The following is a 10,671-nucleotide window of genomic DNA, read 5'->3' on the forward strand; positions in this document are numbered from 1 at the left end:
ATATACTCAATATGTTGACATTCCTGCACGAGGGCGCCACTGGCACAGTCATAAAGAATTTACGCTCTGCGCAAGCGCGCCTACAATTTGCTTGGATACGCATGTTCTTCGAGTCTATAAGCGAACCGAGGAATTTCAAAGGTACAAACATATATTATATACAATTTATAACATTAGGTTATCAGCCACAACCCCTGTACCACTCTAGTTATAGCCCTGCCCAACTCTTCATTATCACTGGCCGAGACCAAAGAGCGTTTACGTCTACTAATCGACCGTTGTGCACAATTCTTCACCATTTGCGATGCCAAATACACGCCAAGCGCCACAGAGGTGGAACTGTTCCAACTAATTGTCTCATACAGCATTGCCACTAGTCAGCGTTGCAACAATTTCATAGCTTGGGGTCTGCAACCGTCACGGCCGCTTGAACTGCGCGCTTTCATTGTCGATGCGCTTTGGAATTCTTGCCAAGCTGGGCTTTCACCGCCTGTTATTTGCGATGGCAAGATAATTAAATCGTTTTTGTGGTTATGTTTGTTGGAAGATTTGGAGAAACCATTGCCGAACTTGGAACGCCTCTGTAAACACTTGGGTATAAATGAACACGACTCCACTTGGAATTTAGAGAGTGAACTGGAACGCATTGAGCTGAATCGTACCGCGATAGCGACTGAACAGAAAGTCAAATTGGAAGAGACTGTTTATCGTTTGGAGTCGTTGGCTGTGAGTTGCATTGAGTCATCAATGTTGAATACGCGGCGTGTTGCGGAGTTACAGGTTGGTTGCATGCCTTCTAAATTATTTGATAGTAATAATTGTTGTTCTTGTTTTGCAAGAATTCCGAACGCAAGCTGCTGATGTATCAGTTAAAGGACTATGACGATGCTAGCATATACAATAAGTGGCTTGGAATCGTACGACGCATGACACACGAAGGCGCGCCCTGGCACTCAAAGGAGCGTTCGGAAAAGTATGGATAGTTTTTTTTACGCTGAGCAGTGTATATTAAGTTTGTCACGAAGTGTGTAACAAATAGTAGGAAATGTCGGAAACCCTATAAAGTATACAGAAAAAAATGATTTCCGCCTATCCGTCTGTCCGTATGTTCCTCAGTTTTCGAGATATTGGTCTGAAATTTTGCACATGCCCGTTTCTCCCTAAGAAGATCTTTATTTGTCGAAATCGCGGATATCGGACCACTATATGATATAGCTGTCAAACAAACTAACCGATCCAAAACAAGTTCTATATGGAAAACTTTTTTTTTTTTTTTCTTTTACCATAAATATTCACAAAATTTGGCATTGATTATTATAAACGATGATTTTACAATCTCCGAATATATTATTCAGTCGTATCACTACAGGATATAACTTCCAAATAAAAATATCGATCAATGTCAAGTATTTGTATGAAATCTTTTTTTATTTGAAAAAATATCTTCACAAAATTTGGCATAGTCGTCCAAGGTAACACAACAATCTCCGAACAAATTATTCAGATCTGTCCACTATAACATATAACATACAAACTGACTCATAAAAATTAGGTTCTCTTTTTTTACGTGATAAGAAATGATCCTGTGAAGAATACTGTTGATCAGTACAACCGAAGTTAAATTTTTTGTTTTTGTTTTTAATTTTTTTCACATTTTTTTTTAATTGTCGTCTTTTGTAACGTAAATTTTTTAATATTTTGTTGTTTTCGATTTTTTTTTATTTTGTTTAAAATTATATTTTTTTTGCAAAACCTTTTATTTTTTTATTAAAATTTTAATTATTTCATTAATTTCTTTTTTTTTAATTTCTCTTTTTAATTTCTTTTTATTTTTATATCTTCATTTCGGTTTTTAAATTTTTTTTATTTATTCACCTTTTTTTTTTAATTAATTTCATGGCCTTTTTTATTTTTTCTATATTTCTTTTTTTGCTTTTAATTTATTTCATTTTTTTTTGTCATTTTTTTTAATAATTTTTTTTTTCATTTCTTTTTTTCTTAATTTTTATGTATACATTTACATTTCTACTCTTCAGCTCTTGGGAATTAGACGACACCGAGGGTCCGTCGAGAGTCCATACACGCATGCGCCGCTGCCATTTGGATATTGATAAACGCTTCTTCATGGAGGATTATTACAGCAACACCACAACAGAGTTACGTAACAGTGATATTACTATGAACACCAGTGCCTCGTTCACCATAGAATATGTACGCCCGCTGGAATATCTTTTATCCAGTTATGATCAACAGCTCAATATTTCGCTCAACTCACAAATACTTTATAATTTTCCTGCCAAATTTCTACCCGTCGATGGCGAGATTGATGGTGAAATCATTATAACCGATCATAAACTGTATTTTATGGCTACATATCGCTGCAAGTACTTCTATATTAACTGTGATATCTCGAGTATAACTGAGATTTGGTTGAAACGTTATCAGCATCAGGAAAAGGCTTTCGAAATATTTTTGGATACAAATCAATCACTATTTTTCTCACTACAAAATCAAGATGATTATAAAATTATGTACGATGTATTTTGTGATAAAATCGTCACTCATCCCGATCAAGCGAAAGTACTCGTTATTACGCAACAATGGCGCGAGGGTTTGCTGACTAATTGGGAATATTTAATGACACTAAATCAAATTGCCGGTCGCACTTATAATGATCTCATGCAATATCCCATATTTCCATGGATATTGTCTAATTATGCGTCGGACATTTTGGATTTGACTGACGACACGAACTTCCGCAAGCTAGAAAAGCCGGTTGCTGTGCAGCATGAAGTCAACGAGGAGCATTACGTTGCCAACTATGCGGTATTTTTGGCATTTCATAGTTTTGACTTGAATTTAATTTTCGTATTTTATAGTATCTCAACAATACGATGACTAACATGGGCTCGTTGACACTGAAACCTTATCATTATAGCTCGCACTATTCGAACTCCGGCACGGTACTGCATTTCCTCGTACGTGTACCGCCTTTTACGAGCTATTTCCTCAGATACCAAGGTAAATATTAAGTGCTCGCTCACCAAAAAATTTTCTCAAAATTTAGATTTTAATTTTTGCTCAGTATAATTTTAGGCGCCAAGCGGAACCCCTTAAGAGTGTGCCTAATTTTTCGTTCCATCACTTCTTTTTCAGACAATAATTTCGATTTACCTGATCGCACATTTCACTCACTGACGACCACCTGGAATTTGGCGAGTCGTGATAGCCCCACAGACGTTAAAGAGCTGATACCTGAATTCTTCTGTTTACCGGAAATTTTTGAAAATTTCGAACGATTCGATTTCGGCTTGCGACAAAATGGCGAACGCGTTGAGGACGTACAATTACCGCCCTGGTGTCTGCGAGATTCGCGTCTATTCGTACTCATACATCGTCAGGCACTGGAGGCAGAATTGACACGCAATCACCTGCATAATTGGATTGATTTGATCTTCGGCTACAAACAGTCTGGAGAAAGTGCAGTTGAAGCGATAAATGTTTTCCATCCGGCGGTAATTATTTTCAGACGCTTTAAAGGAAGACTAGGAATTTACATACAGCAAATATTTAAACTATTTTCTTTTTTTAGACGTACCCGTCATTCTTGGAATCAATAACAGTCGATCCAATAGAGCGCAGAGCTGTCGAGACCATGATCAGAACCTATGGACAAATGCCGCGGCAATTATTCAAAAATCCACATCCACAAACGAAATCGCTAAACTATTGCCTCGGCACGAAGGAGGTATTGCCCACCGTGCGTGGCTTAAGGTGGGGCGTTTACTTGGGCTCACCACAGCTGCCGGCGCCAACACTTGGTAATATCTACAAAATACCCGGAGCCGAGTATATAGTGTCATTCAATAATACCAACGCTGTTTATGGGCTACCAATGAAATCCTGCATTATGCAAGGTGCTGAGGTCGATACATACAATGTGATTTCCTGGGACTACAACGATCACATTGTGCGCATACAACCGTTAAACAAGCTATATACAAAACCGAAAAATATACTACGCAGTCACGTTATAGATGATATCACCGCCTGCGGTGCCGATCCAAATTCCAATCAGCTGTGGTTCGGTCACAAATCGGGACGCATAAGTATATACAAATGCGCCAACAATGAGTCGAACAGTCGACCGGTTAAAAACAGACAAAATTATATACGTGGCCTGCGACGCTCCTATAATTCGGCAGTTCGCAAGCTGACGACTAAAAGTTATTCGGACGACAGTGATACTGGCAATGTGACACCGTTATTGGGTTCAACTACAAGCGGCCTGGCGACAGATGCGCCACAACGCGATTGCGCCAATCTCACATGGACGGGTCCAACGATATTGCTGCGACACACGGACGAGGTAACCAGCATACGTTTATCGGTTGAATTCAAAATTGCCGTTTCTGCCGGACGCGATGGTATTGCCGTTATTTGGGACCTTAACAAGTGAGTTCAATACTTTGTGCTATAAAATCTTATAATTTTAACATATTCCTCATTTACTAGCTGGAATTATGTGCGCACAATTGATAGACCTGCGGAGATACATCATTCACCAATAACGGTGGTTACCATAAGTCCCACATTGGGTGATATTGTCACTGTGCACACTACACCGCAGCAGTTGGTGCCAAAGATATCACCGGAGCGACAAAATGCAAAAACTAACGGTATTAACCCAGCTGAACAACAAAGATCATCGGCGCCGGATGAGTGCTTCGAGGTGACCGAGGAGAGTCTCGAGGATTTCGTCAATGTCTCGGTAAATCCGAATGGTAAATCCATCTTGCGTTTGCATACGGTAAATGCCCGCTATGTGCAGCACATCGTGCATGAGGAATGTATATTGGCGGCCACCTATTCGTACATCAAAGAGGGTGTGGGCGTTAATGTCATTGCGACTGCTGTTGAAGGCGGCACTATACGTTTGTGGTCCAGCTGGAATTTGAGTTTTGTTAGCGAAATCATCACAGGCATATCAAATATAAGAAGGTAAAGCAGCAATTACATAAATGAAAAATGTGTAGTGGATAATTACACTTTTTCCCCATTTAGCATCGTTTACTCAACACATCAGCATCTGGTGGCGCTAACTAAAGATTCGCACATACAGGTGTGGGAAACCGAAGGACTTTATGGAAATTCGCCGAAATTTCCGCAAATAGCATATAAGTAATGGCGTGATGAATTATACAGCATAAGCTTAAGAAAAAAACACTCACTAAAACACAGATAATATATCTAAAAAGCAATCACATTTTAAAGTAATTCCAATAATTTATTGTTTTAAAGAATATCTCTTCAATGTGGTAAGTTTTTAAGATTTTTATTTTTATACTCGGTATAGGGTATATTAAATCTGTCATGGAGTTTGTAAACCCCAGCGGGTAACGTCGGAGATCTCTTGAACAATATGTTTATATAAATTACAAAACGAGTCGATTTTGACACGTTCGGAGGTCTGTGCATAAGACAAAAAGTCCATTAGTTTTTGAGATATGAAACTGAAATTTTTCATACCTCCTTTTCACCCCAAGACGTTGCTCATTTGTCGAAACCAGCCACAATGGACCACTATACCATATAGTTGCCATACAAACTGAACGATAAAATTCAAGTAATTGTATGGGAAGCTTTTTCATTCGACAAGATAACTTCACAAAATTTGGCATAGATTATTGTCTGAGGCAACTCCTCGATTTCCGAACATATTGTTGAAATCGGACTACTATAGCTTTAATCTGCCATGCAAACTGACCGATCAAAACCAAGTGTTTTTATAGACAACTTTTTTATTTGATAAGGTATTTCCACGAAGCTTTGCCTGAAAAGTTTTCTATGTCAATGCTAAAACCACCGAACATATCGTTCAGATCGGGCTACTATAACACATAGCTGCCATACAAACTGACTTATCAAAATCAAGTTACACCTGTGTATTGCATTATAGCTTCGGTGCAACCGAAATTTTTTCTGTTTTTTCCGGTATTTGGAAATCAAAATTTATTTTTTGTATTTTTCAATCCGGTATTTGAGATCACAAGTTTTTTGTTTGTCTTATTTTTCAATCCGCTATTTGGAATTAAAAAACAAATCTCAGAAAAAATAATTAATTTATATACTTTTTTATAGATTATTTGCAACGCTGATCTTTACACAAAATCCAAACAAAATAGGTTGCATTTTTTTTGCATTATGAATAAAAAAAAACGCGAATATTAAATATTAATTAATATCATGTTAATTATGTCCAAAAATACTTATTTTTAAGTAAATTATGGTGGCAAGACATTTTTATACAATAAGAAAATTTAAAACAAAACATTTTTTATTTAAAAACATAATTACGCACAAGCTCGTTTAAAGCGCGAATACTGCTACACTTTGTACTTTCCGTATGAATATATTCGAGCATCAAACCCTAATATGCTTGCTGTGGTAAAAATAAACGAAATACTGTTATCCGCGCCATGGTGGCTTGCAGAAATTCATGTGTTTATCCGATTTGCTATTGGATGTAGACGATTTAGTTTTACTAGCTAAAGCGAGGATCTCATCCAATTTATCAAATTCACTGGGCGATTTGCTCAATAGCTGCAATCAAAGATAAATTAAATTACAATTATATGCACTTATAAGGCATTTTACAAACCAATTCAATGTAAGCCTGCAGTCTGTCCATTGGTTCGGGCGAAGACTTTCGCTCATTGTTATTATTTAGATTATTCTCTTTGATTTTCAAAATGCGATCACGCGTTTTATTCTTTTTAGGCGTTCTGTAATTACTATCGTCCTTATTTAGTTCATTCTCATTGTTTGCTGGTGATTCGCAATCTGTATTATTGCTTATTTGTTGTGATTGATTGCTCGGCGATGTCAATATTTCCAATGCCTTTTGCCACTGATCTTCCATGACATCGTGTAACTTTTCCGCAATGACAGCTCTGAAATCAAACAAATTTATATTATTTGTAGGACATTTTTTAGTTAATATTATTTGAAGGAACATCTTAAATTTACGCCACCTTTTTGTTTTGTAAGCATTCAGTTTACAGTCCAAGTCTTCTATTTTCTTTGTGGCGTTCGCCAGTTGTATGCGATACAGTTCCACTTCTTCCTTTTGTTTCTCTTGCAGCAAATTCAGCTCCATCTCGTTTTTCTCATTAATTAATTCTATTTGTTTGACGGCGCGCTCAGCGATTAAACGCTCACGTTCACGCGCCTCTACTTTCAGTATTTCCTCATTCTTGTCTAATTGCTGTTGAAATTCCTTCATTTTCTGCGCCACTGCATTTTCCAATTGTTGTTGGTAGTGTGTTTTTAGTGTCTTCTGTTGAAGCTCCATTTTTTTCTTCAAATTTATCTAAGTTTTAAAGTTTGTTATGCAACGATTAATTTTTAATTTATCAAATATTGTTTACCTCGCTCTCTGTAAGCGCCGTTACTTTTTCTTGCAATACTTTTCGCTGTGTTTCTAACGCGTCTGCGCGAGTTTTTTGTTTTTGTTGAAATTCTTGCAACAACTCCTTTTGATTTCTTAATGTACCGCAGTCCTTTTCTAGTTCGTCGCAGCGTGTTTTGAGCTGCAAATTATTGAAAGAATAAATATATGCATTTTACGTTTTGTTGCTCATTTGTTCTACCTTTTCATTTAGATAATCTACTTTCACTAGTTTATCCTTGAATTTGTTTAACTCATTGATAGCGAATTCTTCCGATCTTTTACAGCCGTGAATTTTTACTTCAAGCTCTTCTATTTGTTGCTTATACATAGTTATGCACTCGTTTGTTTTTCTAGTTGGAAAATAATATAATTGTTATGCATAATGGATTGACTCAAATAGATAAAAGATGTTAATAAATTATTACCTGGAAGTTGTCGATAATTCATTTTCCAGCTTCTCACTTTTATCCTGAAATTTAGTTACTAAGCTTAAGGCCTGTGCTAATTCCTTTTGCAGTGATTCCAGTTTAGTGCTATACTGAGTATTATCTGCTTCTAGTTTCGAAACCTTTTCACGCAGTTGATTGACTTCAGCGTCCAATCTGTTTAACGAATGTTCATATAAAAGTTTGAAAAAATATTTTCGAATAATTGCAACAATTCAGCATAAAGGTGTAGTAGTACTTACGATTTACATTCTGATTGTGCGTTGCATATTGCTGCATCTTTGGCACGATCCACTTCTATAGCCACCGACAGCCGTTGTTGGTATTCAAGTAAGCGCGTTTGCAAAGAGTGTACCGTTCGTTCAAGATGCTGACGCCGCAATTGTTCTTCTATATACACAGACTGTTGAGGGGCAGCACAAGCAATAGCAGTGCCTTGACCACTTTTGCCCCAGATTTCACTTAAACTTATTAAATTCACATCAGCTCCTAAAGTTGTTTTTACATCGGGATATGCTTGTTGATATCGATTTTTCATTTGCTGAGATTTTGCTATTATTGAATTCGGATTATGGACTTCTTGCTGGTACACATTATCCATTTGTTCACGATTTCGATCGTCTAGGAAATTATCAATTTCATTCAAAATGCCGCCAGCATCCTTGCTCTGAAGACGTTCAGTGTTGGCATAACATTTAGGTGTTGAATGGACTAGACCTTCCCTATTATGCCGTGCTGCTTGTGTGCCATTCGATATGGTGGATATGTCTGAAGCGGCTGTAAAACGGCAATCCTTCTCACGTTCCAGCAATTTTAAGCGTGAGTTGATTTCGTTCAGCTCCGTATATTTATTCGCAACAAACATTTCCATATTTCGCTGGTCACTTGCGCCATCAATATTCGATTCTGTAAGTGTTACTTCCATTTCATTTATATTCTTTTCTGAGTGATTTAAATGATTTTTGTGACCAATATATGCATTCATGTAATTGACATCATGTGTAAACGCTGTAGCTGAACTCCTTATAGGATTTATGATTTGAAACTCTTCCAATTCCTCCGGTGTAGCAGTGGCAAAGTAATTCGGTGGTATTAATAGCAAAATATCAGTATCATCTGAATCACTCATTACACGGGGATACCGCGATGTTTTTATATTTTGTTACAAGTTGAAAAATTATTAAATTATGTTGTTAAATGCCCAGTGTATAAAATAATTGTTTATAATTAATTACAAACTAAACTGACTTTGACATTTTTAATGACAACAATGTGGTATCTACTAAGCAATTAGCCGCGCAATAATTCACAATCAGACCGGCAGGTGTTTGAAAAACTGGAGCAGGTACATCAGCATTTGAATTTCTGTATACATTTGCCTAATTGTTGGAATTGTATAACACAAAAAGTCACACAATGTTTTTTTAAATTAATTTTACTTTAAAAATATTGGAATTTATATATTTGCCAGAATTTAAATGTACTCCAATAGTTATTACTATTGTGAATGGGGGGAAAGGATAACAGATGTTATATTACTTCGATAGGCAAATAATTGCAATTCTTTTCGATTTCCAAAACAAAAACTCCATTTTTTTTATTTATTTCATTATTGTTTGCTCAATAAAAATGGGAATTGGATAAAACTAACTGAAAGGGAGGAAAGATTTAAAAATAAACGCAAATTTGCATATTTAGCGAATCCTTTCCCATATACCATTTGGAATAACGTTCCCAAGAAGTGTTGTAAACTATTTAAACATACATTGAGGTTTCATTAAATTAATTATACATTTTCATATTTATATTAAATACAAATACAAAGAATAAATTCAAAACAATTAACATATGATTTTTATAGATATTTTTAAATACACATTCGACTTAGACTATGTTATTGTACATGCTTAATTATAACGTTGGTTGTTTGTTATGCTTCTGTTTCTGGAAGCGTAAGCTGTTGTGTAGGAGCATTAAAATCATCGTCACTACTGTCCTGAATATCCATTTGTGCATTACTGTTACTCCGTCCTTTGCTTACCTTTTCTAATTCCATTTCCAACTTGGCTATTTTATTTTTCTTTTCATTTAATATCAGAAGAAATTTGGAGAGCATCTTCTCTTTCCATTCCTCCTTTTCGAATAACACTTTTTCAACAGAACCGATTGCATTTGATAACGCTTTTTCTATTATCTGATCTTCATTTTTGGACTTCTCATTATTGATCTTTTGTAAGGCAATATCCAGCATATCATAACTTTTATTAGCTTCCTGCAATTGTATTTCCACATACATAATGTGTAAATCTCTGCTTCTATTCACGCGCATTATTTTATTTTCGTGATCCAACTCAATTTCAAAACCATCCAAACCAATATCTGTAGTTAGCACTTTCTTAAGCACATCCAGATATTCGTCCAATGATATATCAAGTTCTTCTGCAGCCTCCTCGAAATCTTTAGCTTCTATTTTTCCTTCATAACAATGCTGTGTAGACGAGTCTTTTATATATAATTTTACAAGCTTTTTCTGATCCCACTCACTATGTAAATATATGTACCACTTTTTATCATATTCCAAATTTTTCAGCAATATCTTTTTCAAGTAAACAGAATCCATTATTTCAAGTATAAATTTAGGATATTAAAATATTGTGAAATTTTACTGCAAACATAATGTTTCGACAGTTTGGTGGCTAATGTAAATAAATCAGTTTGTGCAACTTCTTATCTTTGATACTATTTTTTAGGGTTGACTTAAGGTCTATATTA

At 35.8% G+C, this 10,671-nt stretch overlaps 3 protein-coding genes across 6 annotated transcripts in view; 1 reads left to right on the top strand and 2 right to left on the bottom strand.

The window, feature by feature from the left end:
- LOC108968331 overlaps nt 1–5,283 on the top strand; it is an 18,802-nt gene extending 13,519 nt beyond the window's left edge. For all 4 annotated transcript variants that reach the window (XM_018932296.1, XM_018932299.1, XM_018932298.1 and 1 more), the window contains exons 16-24: nt 1–141; nt 209–780; nt 840–973; nt 2,037–2,826; nt 2,880–3,021; nt 3,157–3,515; nt 3,593–4,455; nt 4,516–5,001; nt 5,065–5,283. In XM_018932296.1, the coding sequence (XP_018787841.1) occupies nt 1–141; nt 209–780; nt 840–973; nt 2,037–2,826; nt 2,880–3,021; nt 3,157–3,515; nt 3,593–4,455; nt 4,516–5,001; nt 5,065–5,185 (3,608 nt within the window). In that variant the 3' untranslated portion in view covers nt 5,186–5,283. The remainder of the gene's footprint in view (nt 142–208; nt 781–839; nt 974–2,036; nt 2,827–2,879; nt 3,022–3,156; nt 3,516–3,592; nt 4,456–4,515; nt 5,002–5,064) is intronic.
- Nucleotides 5,284–6,291: 1,008 nt separating this feature from the next.
- Nucleotides 6,292–9,120, bottom strand: LOC108968333 (DNA repair protein RAD50). The gene is made up of 7 exons (XM_018932300.1): nt 8,142–9,120; nt 7,879–8,055; nt 7,653–7,803; nt 7,431–7,592; nt 7,035–7,372; nt 6,662–6,953; nt 6,292–6,603 (listed from the first exon to the last, which is right to left on the bottom strand). The coding sequence occupies exons 1-7, from the start codon at nt 9,026–9,028 to the stop codon at nt 6,469–6,471; spliced, it is 2,142 nt and encodes a 713-aa protein (XP_018787845.1). The 5' UTR covers nt 9,029–9,120; the 3' UTR covers nt 6,292–6,468.
- A 635-nt stretch (nt 9,121–9,755) lies between these two features.
- LOC108968335 (DNA repair protein XRCC4-like) lies at nt 9,756–10,553 on the bottom strand. The gene is made up of 2 exons (XM_018932304.1): nt 10,444–10,553; nt 9,756–10,387 (listed from the first exon to the last, which is right to left on the bottom strand). The coding sequence occupies exons 1-2, from the start codon at nt 10,471–10,473 to the stop codon at nt 9,830–9,832; spliced, it is 588 nt and encodes a 195-aa protein (XP_018787849.1). The 5' UTR covers nt 10,474–10,553; the 3' UTR covers nt 9,756–9,829.
- Nucleotides 10,554–10,671: the final 118 nt, after the last annotated feature.

The sequence above is a fragment of the Bactrocera latifrons genome, unplaced genomic scaffold (assembly GCF_001853355.1).
Source record: "Bactrocera latifrons isolate USDA-ARS-PBARC rearing strain unplaced genomic scaffold, ASM185335v1 scaffold_21, whole genome shotgun sequence".
Classification (NCBI taxonomy): Eukaryota; Metazoa; Arthropoda; class Insecta; order Diptera; family Tephritidae; genus Bactrocera; species Bactrocera latifrons.

Excerpts from the sequence above, each read along its gene's own strand:
- LOC108968335 (XM_018932304.1), bottom strand. The coding sequence starts at position 10,473 with ATGATAAAAAGTGGTACATATATTTACATA. Across the intron at positions 10,388-10,443 it reads GTGGTACATATATTTACATA|CATTGTTATGAAGGAAAAAT; the intron begins GTGAGTGGGATC and ends TCGTCTACACAG.
- LOC108968333 (XM_018932300.1), bottom strand. The coding sequence starts at position 9,028 with ATGAGTGATTCAGATGATACTGATATTTTGCTATTAATACCACCGAAT. Across the intron at positions 7,804-7,878 it reads GAATTATCGACAACTTCCAG|AAAAACAAACGAGTGCATAA; the intron begins GTAATAATTTAT and ends TTTTCCAACTAG. Across the intron at positions 6,604-6,661 it reads TGCAGGCTTACATTGAATTG|CTATTGAGCAAATCGCCCAG; the intron begins GTTTGTAAAATG and ends CTTTGATTGCAG.